General features: G+C 33.2%; 1 protein-coding gene across 1 annotated transcript in view; it reads left to right on the top strand.

Moving 5' to 3' along the window:
• Pgant7 (N-acetylgalactosaminyltransferase 7) overlaps positions 1 to 15,106 on the top strand; it is a 167,328-nt gene that overhangs the window by 98,893 nt on the left and 53,329 nt on the right. Inside the window, exon 7 of the mRNA XM_090406886.1 lies at positions 2,708 to 2,825. Coding sequence (XP_090263012.1) covers positions 2,708 to 2,825 — 118 coding nt within the window. The remainder of the gene's footprint in view (positions 1 to 2,707; positions 2,826 to 15,106) is intronic.

Genomic DNA, 15,106 nt, shown 5'->3' with positions numbered 1-15,106 from the left:
TACCTACATCATTTGCTGTATTGTCCAAGTAGTATATTCCAGAGAAATCTGCATAATTTAAATATACTGAAAAGACCACACATGTCTGGACTAGCTTTTATTATGTACTTTGGAAAAAACTAAAATTTCTTACATTGAAGATAAATGTTTTACTAGAAAACTTCAAAGAAGCTTCTGGAATGCTGCTCAGTGCTAAAAATCAAGGCTTGATTCTGTACTAGGTTTGGTCTTCGTTCATCAAAAATTTGACATCTGCAGACCCAGGTATAACACACATTACATTAGAGTGTGACAGTATCAACTAGTACATCTTCTTTCACACATTCATTGTTTAGTTTATCATCCCTTGTATTCTTTCATTACTTAATGTGATGCGTTTACATTCTCTAGCTTTTTTGATTGTGTTTAACATTCAGTAAGCACATATCTTAGTATAATTCTCTAAATTGAATAAAGTATTTTTATGCTTCTTTGCATCATGTGGTCATTAAAAAAAATTTGATGAACCTCTTCAAACCACCAAAATCTCAAATTTCATTGTGTAGCTATTTCTTTTATCCAATCCTACATAAACCATGCCTCTCCCCATAAAGTATCATTATTCCTATCCACTTATTCCTAATTATGCTCTTAACCAACATTTTCAGTGCCTTTAATCACTACTCTTGAGATACTGATCAGTCTATAATTTTCATATTTGTTTTGGATAGAGAATAAAATAATTTTCATCATGGGAAAACTATTTTACTCTTTATCTATAAAGAGCAGAATTTATTGTTATTCAGTATTCCTATTGAATAACAATAGGAAGGAGGATAGGTGACTGACGGTTCAAGAATGAGAAGTGTTTGGAATATTAAATAACCTTGATGTTAATAAGGCTGAAGGATCAGATGATATATCACCACGTCTGTTATAAGAATGGCAAAAGAGCTGGCAGTGCCATTGACTTGGTTGTTACAAGAGTCTGTTAAAAGGAATAATCCCAGAACAGTGGAAAAAAGGGGGAAAATAGTGCCACATAAGAACAGAATCCCAGTCAGTGGTGTCCTATAGTTGGACACCACTGACTGGGCTGGTGTATATACCAATCACGTAGGCTGGTGTGTGTATATTGGATATAATGGTGAAGGTGTTAGAAACAGAATACAAACCTGGATTGATGAAAATGGAAATCTTTCAAGAGAGAGAGAGAGAGAGTAGCATAGTTTGTTAAGGGAAAGGCTTGCTTTAGTAACTTAATCTTATTGGTATCTCCGAGAAGAGATACCAATTAATTTTCTCAGTTTTCACAGATGTCCAAACTAGTTATGCAGAATAGCAATGTAAAAAAGGAAAATAGTATATCATAAATGGAATACTATGATATAGAGCAGTGCTTTCCAAATTTCTGGATGTCAGGGGCCCCTTCAGAAAAACTAAAATATTTCATGGCCTCCTCCTCGAAAAAAATCATAATATAGACATATATTATTATAATATTTATTATATTTATATTCAATACAATATTTATATTCATACACAGCGAATATTGCATTTTTAGCATGTTACATGCACATTATCTCATATATTTTTATATAGATAGATTTATTGTTATTGTACATTTGCAGTGCAAGCACATGAAACGTAAAATGATTAGTAATAAAGACAGAATTAAAATCATGAAAGAAGTTTAATAATTTAATGTGATGGATGTGTTTCAATACTGCTACACAAAAAGTCAATGTCAGGTGAAATATTTGAAACTACAATTTTTAGATTTCTGCTTTTAAATGAAACCTATATGAATAAGCATGTATTTACTAATATTCATTAAGCGGTAAAATACGCAGGAAGCAAAATTTGTGAACCAACACTAATGTGTGATTTTTTTACATTAAAATATAAAAAATAACAAAAAAAGAAATCATAAATAATAAAAATTAAATGTTTCTTTTAAGATAAAAAATAATCTACTTAATCTTAAAAGATTTTAAATTTGTTTTCATTATTTCATGGCCCCCACTCAACAAAACCTATGCCCCCCCCCCCAAGGGGGCCGTGGTCCACAGTTTGGGAAGCGCTGATATAGAGGTTTATTTCACAGAAACAAAAAAAAATGTATGCTTAACTCCATAAAATATTTTCATGACTAACTCTTTGTATATAGAAGCTAATGATTTCGCATCAATTTCTAAAGCACACCTCCTTTCAGAGATGCATTATGGGAAGGGTCACTACCCAAACTAGTTTCAGCCTTTATTGAAGTCTCATCAGTGGTAGTGCATATGAGTCGCTCCCAGAAGAGATACCAAGGTTGAATTAATGCAGATGTTATGTTTCTCCACATACAAGTAGCAGAAAGGTGTATCACTTGGTAACAAATTAAATTAAACTTGCCAAGAAATTATATTCCTGTTTAGGTTACTTGTATATAGAGACTGATGACTTCACATCAGTTGCCTTAATATCCTAATGATGTAAATCATTATGTGATACGAAGGAAATATTAAGACCATAATACATGGCATTATATAAGGATTGAATGGTTAAATGATTAAACAAGAGTATAATTTTGTGGCAAGTTTTATGTCATAAACTTGTAACCAATTGAAAAAATGTGTTACATAAATGAACCTCAGTTTAGCAATTGATTGGGGAAAAAAAAAGTTAAGCTATATTAAGATTATTTTTTGAATTAAAAATTGTATTCATAATTATCCTTTAGATCACCTACTCATGCTGGAGGATTATTTGCTATCAATAGAGAATATTTTCTTGAACTCGGTGCATATGATCCTGGATTATTAGTTTGGGGAGGAGAGAATTTTGAACTGTCTTTCAAGGTGTGTATTCAGCTATTTAAAGATATATATATATTTATTTATTTTTTCCAATCATGTATATATTTTAATCATTTTCAGCTAGTTATCTTCGTCTTAGAACCACTTCGAAAAAAAAATTGTCTAAGAAGAGATAAATTCTTCTTCTTTGTGTGTATGGTTTTCTCTCTCTCTCATATTTTAACTCTGATATTAATGATGTCTCATTCAATAATATGTTATAGTAAATATACTGCACTCTCACTATAACATAGTGGAACCACAGGAATAGTTTTTTATCATGAGTTTCCTTTATAATAGCATAAGTGTTTATGGAAATTTGGTTGAGACTTTTCTCTAGTTTGTTATAGAGAGTAAGTTCTTGTAACATAGTTTGTTCTGGTTAATCACCTGTACTCTGAATAGGACTTTGTGCTTTTTTTTTAGATCAGGGTAGTCTGGATTTTCTTGGTTTCACACACCAATGTACCTTTTAAAGTAAATGGTTAAAATGTAGTTTACAGTGTTGAAGGGTCTTGTTGATATACATAAGGTCATAAAAATCCCATAGACTTGCTATTGTTCACTGATCTTGCAATATTTTGAAAGACTCCTCTCTTTATAGTTATATTTCTTCAGAAATAGTTAATTCCATTTATCATGAATTTTATTTTTTCTTTAGCATTTACTATTTTTTATTAGGAAATGAAGAAAGAAAGAAAGTAATAAAGAATATTTGGAATTCTATTCTTCATTTCGTTCTGAGATTAGTAAAAGTGAGCATTCCAGCCTAGGATAGTGGTTTTTCATTCTCTTCTCCAGTATAACTTCAGTTCAAGTTGAAGTCTGTGTATATTTCAGAGCACATAGCTATTGCCATAACAGTTTACAACTTCTGTTTTATAAACGAACACTAAGGTAGGTCTAATATATATATGCTATGGAGAAGAAAAGGCTCGTCATAAAATTCTTTGATTTAAGGTGTGTCTAGAGATATTTGGTAAAATCTTCATAGAAATAGTGATTTGTATAAATGATTTGTTTACATAAGATCATAAAAATCCCATAGACTTGCTATTGTTCACTGATCTTGCAATATTTTGAAAACCCCTCTCTTTATAGTTATATTTCTTCAGAAATAGTTAATTCCATTTATCATGAATTTGATTTATTATTATTATTCTCTTCTCAGAGAGCAAAAAGAAAAGCTTCTAGAAAATCTAGAAGCTTTTATAAAATAAAATTTTAAAGATATTTTTTTTATATAGTGAGGGGGGGGGGGAATTATGGTGATGATGGGAGGGATGTTTGAATATATTCTATATGTGCATTTATAGCAGAATAGAAAGTCTAGAGCAGCCTTTTTCAATCTTTTTACCTTGGAGAAACCCTTGATTTAATTTGAGAGACCAAATTTGGGTTCCCTGAGACCTGAAATAGTTTTCAGGCCTCAGGGAACTCCTGCTTAAAAATTATTATATATTTGTGTTTGTTTATCAATATATATATAATTATATTATATATAGTATATTATTTATACAATGTTTATTTATTTATTCTTTTTTTCAATCAAGATCTCTCACAGAACACCAGGAATCTGCACATCCCTGGTTGAGAAACCCTGGTCTAGAGGATGTTAAAATAGAAAGTATGATTAGAATTAAATTAGATGCTGTCTTTACAATACAATATAATATCTGAATTTCAAAAGATTGATTTTGATATGAGCTATTACAAAGCTACACAAAGAAAAATATTATAAAAGCTCTGCAATATTTGTTGGGTTGAAGAGTTGTGTTGCATGTTTTGAAATATATCTAAACTTATTGTCTGATGTTGCTGAAATAACAGACAGTATTTTCATTTGGTCAATGGCTTACCCACCCCCCACCACCACCGGAAAAAAAAAAAAAAAGTACATGAGTCAAGAGAAATTTTATTACAAGTTTCCTATCAGTAATTTTCCTCAACGCTCTGAGTTTCCATTCACTGATTACCTGATTTAGTAGATACAATAACCAACCTATAGAAGAAACAATTCATTATAGCAGGTTTTACTATAGTGAATTTAGGGAAAGGTATTCTGTCCTTGACTATTTGGAGTAACTCTTGAGAATGGAGAGCCTCAAAAGTATTCACATTCAGTGAGATTGACCATAGCCTCTTGATCTTTCCCACAACAATCTTTCAGTAAGCCTCTTAAAAACTTGATTGTTTCTTCCTCCTGAGCACTTAAATTGCTTAAACACACCATTGAAATAACATGGATATTAATTCATGCATGATATCCATTTTATTTCAATGTTATCCAATAGTTATTTCAATTTCAGTGGATTCTTCAAATCCATGTAATCTCTAAACCTATAAATTTGGGGAGGGAACTGATTGCATGATTTCATACCATGAAATGAGATTATTGGCATTTTTTTTTTCACACTCTTTTTCCCATGGACTATATCTCCACATGCTCGAGAAACACAAATTTCTTTCCCATGTTTATTGTTGTTCTATAGGTTTTGTAACCTTCATGTATTGAGATATAAGACTGATGTATATAAAAATTGCATGTGTAGTATTTTCAGCTTTGACTATATAATGACTAATATCTTTTATCTGTTAGTTTCATATTCAGCAATATTTTCATAAAATTAATTAATAAAATTTGAATATGAACTCAACAACATTCTTCTTTAAAAGATATGGGATCTTTATAGCAGGCATAAAAGTTTTTTAATTAATTAAATTAGAAATTCACTGAAAATCACTCTTCCTGTTGTATTCAAAACCAGCTTTCTCATGAAGGAAAGTGACTGTTGTGGTTTTATTAAACCACAACAGCTATTTTTACCTTGAGTACAGTAATTTGATTGCAGCCATTAGCACAAACTTTATCACAGTCTTATGGAAAGAATATGGTTTGAAATCATCCTGCAAAATACAAACCAACCACACATACTGCAGTCTTAATTCTAACCAGTATAGTTGGACAAATGAAAGGTAAACAGAGCATATGGATATTTTTATAGTATTATATGATATACTACCCACTGAAAAAATGGACAGAATAGCTCAATGATCATGTAATGTTAAGAAACAAAACACCGACAAGCATAGATAAAGAAGTGATTATCCTCTTTTATAAGACTTTGATATGACCACATCTGGACTATTTTCTGCATAGATTTGGTCTCCTTCTTGGGATATGGAGAGTTGTAGGTAGGATTCAGAGGCAAATGATAAAATAGTAACTAGTTCGAATGCTTACCCTGAAGGTAGACTGAAAGGTTGGCTAGTTATGCAAAATTTGGCTGATAGACAGAGAAGATAGTATACAATAGAAACATAAATTACTAAAGTGGTTATGTAGAGCAAATGTGGAAGAAATTTTTCAACTTGTGAGTGGACAAGAGAGAACAAGGAGACATCCTGGAAGTTACAAGGGTGAGGACTAAGTTTTTCACTTGCAGAGTAATGCATAACCAAGAGGTGGGCATATGAGTTCTTTGTTAGCGAATGAATTTAAGGATAAGTGTGAGAGACACTATGTAAATAATGATCAGCAAGTACTCCCCTCTTGTGATAAGTCTTTGGACTTCATGGAGATGCCCATATAATATAACTAATAATAATGCCTACTATACATTTATTGTTAATGAGTCAATGCAGGAAGGTGGGGAGGGATGACGACTACAACATCAATCAAAGGAAACTATTTTTTTTATTATTTATTATTATTTGTGTGTGTGTGTGTGTGTGTGTGTGAGAGAGAGAGAGACTACCACCCATGCAAGGTTTGTAAACCTATAATACATTAGCAACATGGGTGGGCTGTGAAGATTTTTTTATTTTGATTTTGTTTATCTGCTATACAGACTAAACATGGAACTTTTTCAAGCCACTTCAAGCCTCCAATAAGCAGAGCATTCATCTCACACCAGGTGGAGAAATCCATATAGACAACCAGATAATCCTTGTCCATGGTGGGATTTGAACCCACAATCTGTTGGTTGGAGAACAGAATTGCTAAACCATTCGGTCTCCAAAAAAAAAAAAAAAAAAAAACCAGGCCAGCAAAAGATGCTTAACTAAATAAACTAAATGTGCTTTAGTCTACATATATCATTTTAAACTGTATATAAAAGTGATTTTGAGCTAAGACCAAGGAAGAAAAGTTAAAAATAAAAATATCTACAGTTTGCAGATATTTTTATTTTTGCAAATTGCAAATTAGACTTATGTCAATTGCCCATGGAAGTTTTGTAACCTATTGATGATAGAGAAAGAGTTATGTCCATACAAAGTAGAGATGCAAGAGGGCAATAGGGCCAGTGGTTTTGAGGCAGTATGGTGTTGAGATAGAGGTGAATAGAATCAAATACTTGGTGGGATGTTGTTATAGACCTGGTAATGTGGATGGTGGTGATAGTGAAATATATTAGTCAAATTAGCCAAGCAAATAAGAAAAGGACGATCATTATGGGTGATTTTAATTATGGCAATATAGACTGGAATGATGAGATAGCAACTGAAAGAAAATGAGTTTCTTGAGTTTTTGAGGGATAACTATCTCAGAGAGTATGTAACAGAGGGCACACGAGGATTAAGGGTCTTGGATTTGGTCATCTCATCTGAGGATGTAATTATAAATGAGGTGTCATAATTAAAAGAAACACACGTATTAACCACAGTGAAAATTATTTAATTGTAAATATTTCATCCTAAGTATCTTAGGACATCATCAATACAGTAGTTTAAAACAATAATAGGAATAACATACAGTTAGGGCACATGATTACAATAGAATCTCATTAAACGTGCGTAACGTGTTACAGAAGTAAAAAAAAAAAAATATATATATATATATATATATATATATATATATATATTTAACACAGTTTTGTATGACAATTTCCCATACTTTAGGAATAGTAAGAACATCGTTGCGGTTTAAGTTTGGTCTGTGTAGTAGGGCTTCAGAACTTTCTTTGTATAAACGTTCATGTTTGTATAAAGATCTATGTAAAAGTTTAGACTTTTCCCAATGGATCCTATGGTTTGGATTTTCAATTCCGTGTTGAGAGAGACCAGATTTCTGCGGTTTAAAAAGACGAATGTGGTCTTGATGTTCTGAGATGAGTTTCTGAACTTTCTGAACTTTTTCTGAGTTTCTACCTGTCTGTCCAAAGTAAGACAATTTGCATGCGCATGGAATCTCATAAACGCCAGGCAACATCAAAGGTGATAGTTTGTCCTTACGAGAAGGTAACAAATTGTAAATTTGGTTGATAGGTATGTAAGTAGTGGCAAAATTGTATTTCTTCATAATTTTAGAAAGACGTTCAGAGATGCCTTTGACGTAAGGTATGGGAATCCTATGGACTTCTTCCTGTCTGGTTTGATGTGTGGAGAAGTGACTGATGATTTTTTGAGTTGTTTTAGGATTATATCCATTTAGGATGGCTGTATTTTTGATTACTTCTAATTCCTGGTTTAAAGATTATTCAGAGGAGCAGAATTTGTGTGCTCTGGAAACTAGTGATTTAATGATGCCAGATTTCTGAGATGGGTGATGAGCGGAAGAATCGTAAATATAGCAACCTGAGAATGTAGGCTTGCGAAAGACAGACGTGGCGATGGAACCGTCTTCTTTTCTTTGGATGTGTAAATCCAAAAAGGATTGTCAGTCAGGCCTGGTTGACCATGTCTTGGATACAACCCACAGGATCTTATGGAAAAAAAACCACCATGCTCCACCACAGCAAATTCAAAAATGAGAGACTATTTTTGGAATCAGCAGCAGCTCTCAGAAATCAACCAAATCTTAATAAATACGGTTGCATTAAGCTTCCTAAGATTTGGGAAACACTTATCATCAGAGATCCCCTTACATTCCAGGCCACCTACAACCACCCTTAAAGGGCGCTCCACCTAGATAGGACTTTAGGGTCACCCACGTGGTTGGGCTTAGTATTGTGTGTTATTTGTGGATATGTTACATTAGTTTTTTTGTAATCCCTGAAGATGTCTCAGTGACTGACAAGAAATATAGGAAGTATTAAATTCTGTTTTAATCCTTTCTGAGTGCTGTATACAATCCATTAAGCCTCCAACATGATATCAGCAAGAACAGTATCACGAAGAATCAAAATTATTGCTACTGACATTGAATCAGAGTTGAAAAAGGATTTAGAAAAACTCATTTACTTTTCTCTGCAATTAGACAAGTCTATATCAGACACTTCCCAATTAGCTGTTATTGTGAAGATGGTTTTCGACAACTTTTCTACAAAGGAAGAATTCCTCAAAATTCTAACTTTAAAAGGATGAACAAGGGGAGAAGATATTTTTTTAATTTCCAAAAAATATGTGGAGAAAAATAATTTGCCATTAGAAAAGTTGACTGCAGTAACAACCGATGGGCTCTGGAACGAAATATTTATTGCATTATGTTAACAAGACTGTTCATTCCCAAAATTTACATCATATCATTGCATCATATACCTAGAAATATTATGTGCAAAAGTAATACTTTTTCAACATGTAATGCAAACAGTGACGAAAATTATAAATTCAGTAAGAGCTGCATCATTGCAACACTGATTATTTAAATTACTTTTACAAGAAGAGGATATGGAATTTGATGATCTTCTTACTCATACGAAAGTACAATGGCTTAGTAGAGGAAAAATACTCAAGAGATTTTCAATTTATTACCTCAAGTGAAGGTAAAATGAAGGACTTGCAATCTTAAATTTAATGAATTAATTTGAGATTGCAAGGAGAAATGATTACATTGCTCAAATGATAAGTGCAGTGAATTCATCCAAAGCAAAATTGGCACTTTGGAAATCACATCTACTGAAAAATAATTTAGTGCATTTTCCAGATTTAAAAAATATCGTTGAAAATTTTACTGACAGTAGCGTTTGTACTGCTCATTTCGCACAGCATTTTGACACACTCCTGGAAGAGTGTAGTGCTAGATTTGAGAAATTTTCTAATTGGATTCATTTATAATATTTTTTTATAAATCCTTTCATCTTTGCAGACAAGGATGTGTCTACTAAAATAGCAGCTTATTTCCAAATTAGTAATTCAGAAGGCTTGGAATTAGAAATTATAAATATAAAAAAATTATATAATCTTAAGATCAGATCAGAATGATGAAATATTCTGGAATTTAGTTGATAAAAATAGCTATTCCTTATTAAGAAAATGTGCTTTTAAAATATATTCTTACTGTTCTTTGACATATTCATGTAAATCTCTTTTTTTTTCAAATATGAAGTATTTGAAATCCAAGTATTGATCACGGCTCAACGATTCTCATTTAGACCACTGCCTAAAAACCAGAAATTACAGTTACATACCAGATTATAATAAGTTAGCTGAATATATGTGATGCAAAGTATCACATTAATGTTTTTTTAAGTACATAAAAATGTTTGTTTAAAATAAATATGTATTAAATGTACTTTAAGCTTACAATTTCCCCTCCAGCAAAATTAAGGTAAAGTACCCTTTGTCATAACCAGCTATTCGGGGTGTCCTTTTTAGTGAAAAGGTTGCTGACCTCTGTTCTAGGTTATTGTACTGATGGTCTGAAGGAAACCAATCCCCAGATTTTGAGGGAATTTCATGCATCCAAATTTGTTTAACTTTGGATAGTTATATAGTTTCTGTTCTTTTTTTTTACTTTCTTGATCTAAATATCAGACTGTTCCTGGAATCTACTTCTGCTTTAAGAAACTATCCAAACCTCAACAAATTTGAATTTTGAAACTGCCTTAACTCTAGAAAATGCTTATTCTCAGGCTAAGAATACCCAAAGCTCTCTAGGGAATACTCTTAAGAACTAGAGGGCTACCTTTGTTTGCTCTACTTCAGTCTTGCTTACATAATATAGTGCCTATGTGCATATTATCCATCTGTACATTGTTTCCCTTATAATGTCAGATTGGCAAATTGAAGTGTTAATTTTCAGTTATTTTAATTAGTATATTTTCTGTGTTGTAATATCCTTCTTAAAAGATATATGCACAGATGATAATTTTGAAACAGAAATGATTGAATACTAATACATACTAATGACTGTGTACTAATAAATTATTTACTGAGTCAGAGCCATGCATATGGAAAATTTCACCCAACTCCTCTATAAGTAGGAGTTGGGTGAAATCACTGTATCACTACTTGGATTTCCTCCAGTCACACTTGACTGAATAGTGGGAATAAGGTTATTATTTATTAGCTGACCTGGAAGCCTCCTGAAATATTACCATTAGGTTCAACCCAGTTGTATTGTAACTGTTTTAAGGTCAGAGTTTTGAAACTAACTTTTTGAAGTTTCCTGGTTGTGATATGCATAATCTATTGGTTATGGCAAATTCCTAAGCCATTGGTCATAACTTTGTCCAGCCCTGCTTCTACTGCTTGTGCATTGAATACTTCATTACCTACAAAAAAGTCAGTCTTCTGGATTGGTACTTTTTCTTCAATTTTTACACTGATGATCTCAGTAAATGTTAGTCTCCTCCTCCTATTCCCACCTGACAAATATTCATTATCTAATTTGATTTTTTGCCATAAAGAGATCAGAAGAGCTTTGTCCAGTGAAGGTAGTAGTAAAGTCTTCTGGTCCTATAGCATTTCCCTAATTATTCTAAAGGTTTGTGCTCCATAGTTGACTCCTATTTTGTGTCACTTTTATAAGCTCTGGCATAATAAGTATTTACCTACCAAGGTTTGTCTACCTAAGGAAAGGCAATAAACATTTACCATCCAATTGCTCTTTCTTTAGTTCTTGCTGAAGTAACTGAACAATCTATGAATGGTCAGCTTCTACCTGCAAACTGGAAACCAACAGTACAGTGCTGAATTAAAAAAACAGTGCCAGATCACTATGAGTCTCATTCATCTTCACACCCTACCAATCCCTCTCCACTAGCCTGGTTGGCTGGCAGAGTGGTTAGTGTATCTGCTCTCCAGCTAAGAGGCTGCAGATTTGAATCCCACCAAGGGCATGGATGTTTGTGATTGTCCTACTAACCATTTACTATATGTACTGCTATAAACCTCTGTCCTGATGCATTGTTACCTTTGATATTTTTGCACCATAAACAAATCAAATCCCAAAATCTCAAAACCCCTCTCCCATTCTTCATTGGCAACTTATAATATAAAAAATGTATAAGTTTTAGAGAATAAAAAATATAGCAATTTTAAATATTAATATTTTTGCAGTATTAGTATTTTGAAATTTATCTCTCTTTCTGAAGATTTTTTTATTTTTATATGAAGTGATTAAGTGTCAAAGCTGTATATTGGGAAGAGATCTCCACAAAGCCTTTTGAGGAATGCAGAGAACTGACCTGGACTTCTAATTTAATGTCCAATCCTCACCTTCTCATGGTGTACCCTATTAAGTATCTACCCAGATACTGAATGAATGAGGATGGGTTGGCAATTTGGCATGTAGCCAACCAAATTGTATTCTTATTGGCTCAAACTACAATGTAAAATTATAGCACAACATGACAGAATTTCATGCTGGTTGGGGCCTGTTGTTTTCATCAGAACCAGAGCTAAAAGTGCCAAGTCAGCTACTGGAACAAATCCCAAAACACATCCCAGCTCAATATCAGTAGAGTTCAAGATTGGTACTATCAACATAAGAGGCATCAATGGAAAAGAAATGGAACTAGCAGAACTATTGGATAAGTATCAAATCGACAAAATAGGTATAACTGAAACAAAGAAGACAAAAAACAGGCGAGATCTTTCTAAGCAACAAATACAGAATGTTATATTCAGGCAATAACAATCAGGGTAAAAGGAGTAGCTATAGTATTCAATATCAAATACAGGGATAATCTTATTGCATGGCAGGCAATATCAATAAGCAAATATCAGAATGGGGAACTGGACAATGAGACTTATTTTTGCCTATGATCCCACAGAAGACTCTATTAACGAAGAAATTGAGGAATTTTTTGAGGCATTAGAGAAGGCAGCTGACACAATAAAAAAAAGGAAAAGTTCATCTTTGTTGGAGATCTGTAGAGCAGAGTAGGAAATGGTTATCAGAGACATATAGAAATGTTTTGGGAAAATTAATCAAAGCTAATAACGTTAGTAAGTGCCTGCTGGATTTCTGTTCAGGACATGAACTAGTTATTACTAACTTCATGTTCCAATAAAAAATGTGCACAAATTCACATGGAAAGATTTCAAAAATGAGAAAAGTCTCATTGACTGTGTTATAGTTGATATTAATATTTTCCAACTAGTTCAGGACAAGAGTATACAGGAGAATTTGAAATAGGAGGTAATCACTATTTATTTTTGAGCAGGATAAAATTGAATTTCATATTAAAGAGAAGAAAGTTTTAAAACAAATCAAAGTTGAGCAATTTTCAGAGATGAACTGTAGACTCAAATACACAAACATCATTCAAGAAAAAATGAAAGAGTTTGAAAACAAGAACTAAACCTTGGAGATTCAGTAACAAACTAGGAAGAAAACATTGATTCAGCCAGAGAGGCATGTAGTGGGGTGGTCTGTAAAGATAGAAAAATCAGAACTTCATGGTGGACTCAGGAAGTTAGAGGCAATCATGAAAAAGGAGAAAGCAGCATATGAAAAGTTCCTTGCAAAGTAAATCAACTTGTGCTTTTAGAAAATACAGAGAAAAATGTAAGGAAGTGAAGCACTGTGTAAAACTAGCTAATCAAAAGTCATGGGAAGACTGTTAAGAACATAAAAAATTAAAAAGGTGGGAAAATATTTTGAAGGTGATTGAAAAAGCTTAAAAATAGAGGAAAGAATACTAGAAAAGGAATCAGAGATGATCAAGTTGGCATGAAAACTGTCCATAATGATATTCTTGATGTCTGGAGAAATTACTTTACAAGATTGCTGAATGAAACAAGCAGTGTCAAACAGTGATAGAAAATACTCAACAGTAATGCGATCAGGAATAGATATCAGTATCAATACTTGAAATATTAAAAAACCATCAAAAACCTATAATGTGGAAAGGCAGCTGGAGTAGGTGATATTTGACCAGAAATGCAGAGATATGGATATGTAAACGTTACAGTGGCTGCACTGCATAATTATTATTATTATTATTACCCCAAGACCTCATGGAGTCAAAGACTCATCCTGGTGGTCCTTTTATCACACACACACTTCTCATCATACCGAGCCTTAAACACACTCAAACTCCTTGCAGACACCACACTCTCAGGCAAGGCATTCCAATCATTCACAACTCTGCACGAAAAAAACCTGCTTCTCACTCCCCTACTCACACCCTCTTTATACAGTTTCCAGGGATGACCTCTGGTTCTCCCCTGATCTCCCACTATTCTCTGTAGTGTGTGTGATATCCACCATTTATCTTATAACAACCCCTTACCAACTTGTAGGTCTCTATCATATCTCTCCTCTTCCTCCTCTCCAGCAGACTCTGCAAATTACATCTTCTCAATCTTTCCTCATACTCAACATTCCAGATGTCAGAAACTACCTTAGTCAGTCGCCTTTGGACCCTTTCCAACATCTCTTCATCCTTCTGAAAACCCGGTGACCAAATCTGGGCAGAATAGTCCATGTGTGGCCTAATCCAAGCCTTATACAATGGAACAAGAATCTCCCTACTTCTACACGTCAATATCCTCCGCATCATTCCCAGAAGCCTTTGTGTTGTCTTCACAATTTTGGCAATGTGTCCCCTAAATTTTAGATCCTTATCCACTATCATCCCCAGATCTCTTATTTCCTCTACCTCCAACAATATATTCTCACCAAGCATAAATTCTGCATCCCATCTTTGTTTTCCAAATTTTAAAACCTTACATTTTGCAACATTGAACTCACATCCCCATTTGCTTGCCCAATCACTCAATTTATTCAAGTCTTCTTGCAACGCCACAACATCTTCACTACTCTTTATGGTTCGTCCCAACTTTGCATCATCTGCAAACAACTGAAATATCTCCATCCAAATCTTCGCCCAAATAATCTCCATCCAAATAATTCGCAAGACCTGGTCAGAGGGTCGAATTCCAGATTATTGGAGTAGAGCTCTCATAGTACAGATCTATAAAGAGGGAAATAAAACTGAATGTGAGAATTTCAGAGGTATTATTTTACTTAGTGTTCCTATTAAGAATTATGCAAGTATACTTGAGAAATGGCTAAGAAAAATTGTGGAAGCAAAGCTGGTGAAGAAAGCTGGATTCAGGCAAATATGGAATTTCAGGATCAGATTTTCACTTTAAGACATATAACAAGGTTA

This window comes from Typopeltis vanoorti, chromosome 17, assembly GCF_054136105.1.
Source record: "Typopeltis vanoorti isolate ZY-2024b chromosome 17, IOZ_Tvanoo_1.0, whole genome shotgun sequence".
In the NCBI taxonomy this organism is placed as follows: Eukaryota; Metazoa; Arthropoda; class Arachnida; order Uropygi; family Thelyphonidae; genus Typopeltis; species Typopeltis vanoorti.
This window is presented reverse-complemented; position numbering and strand designations above follow the sequence as displayed.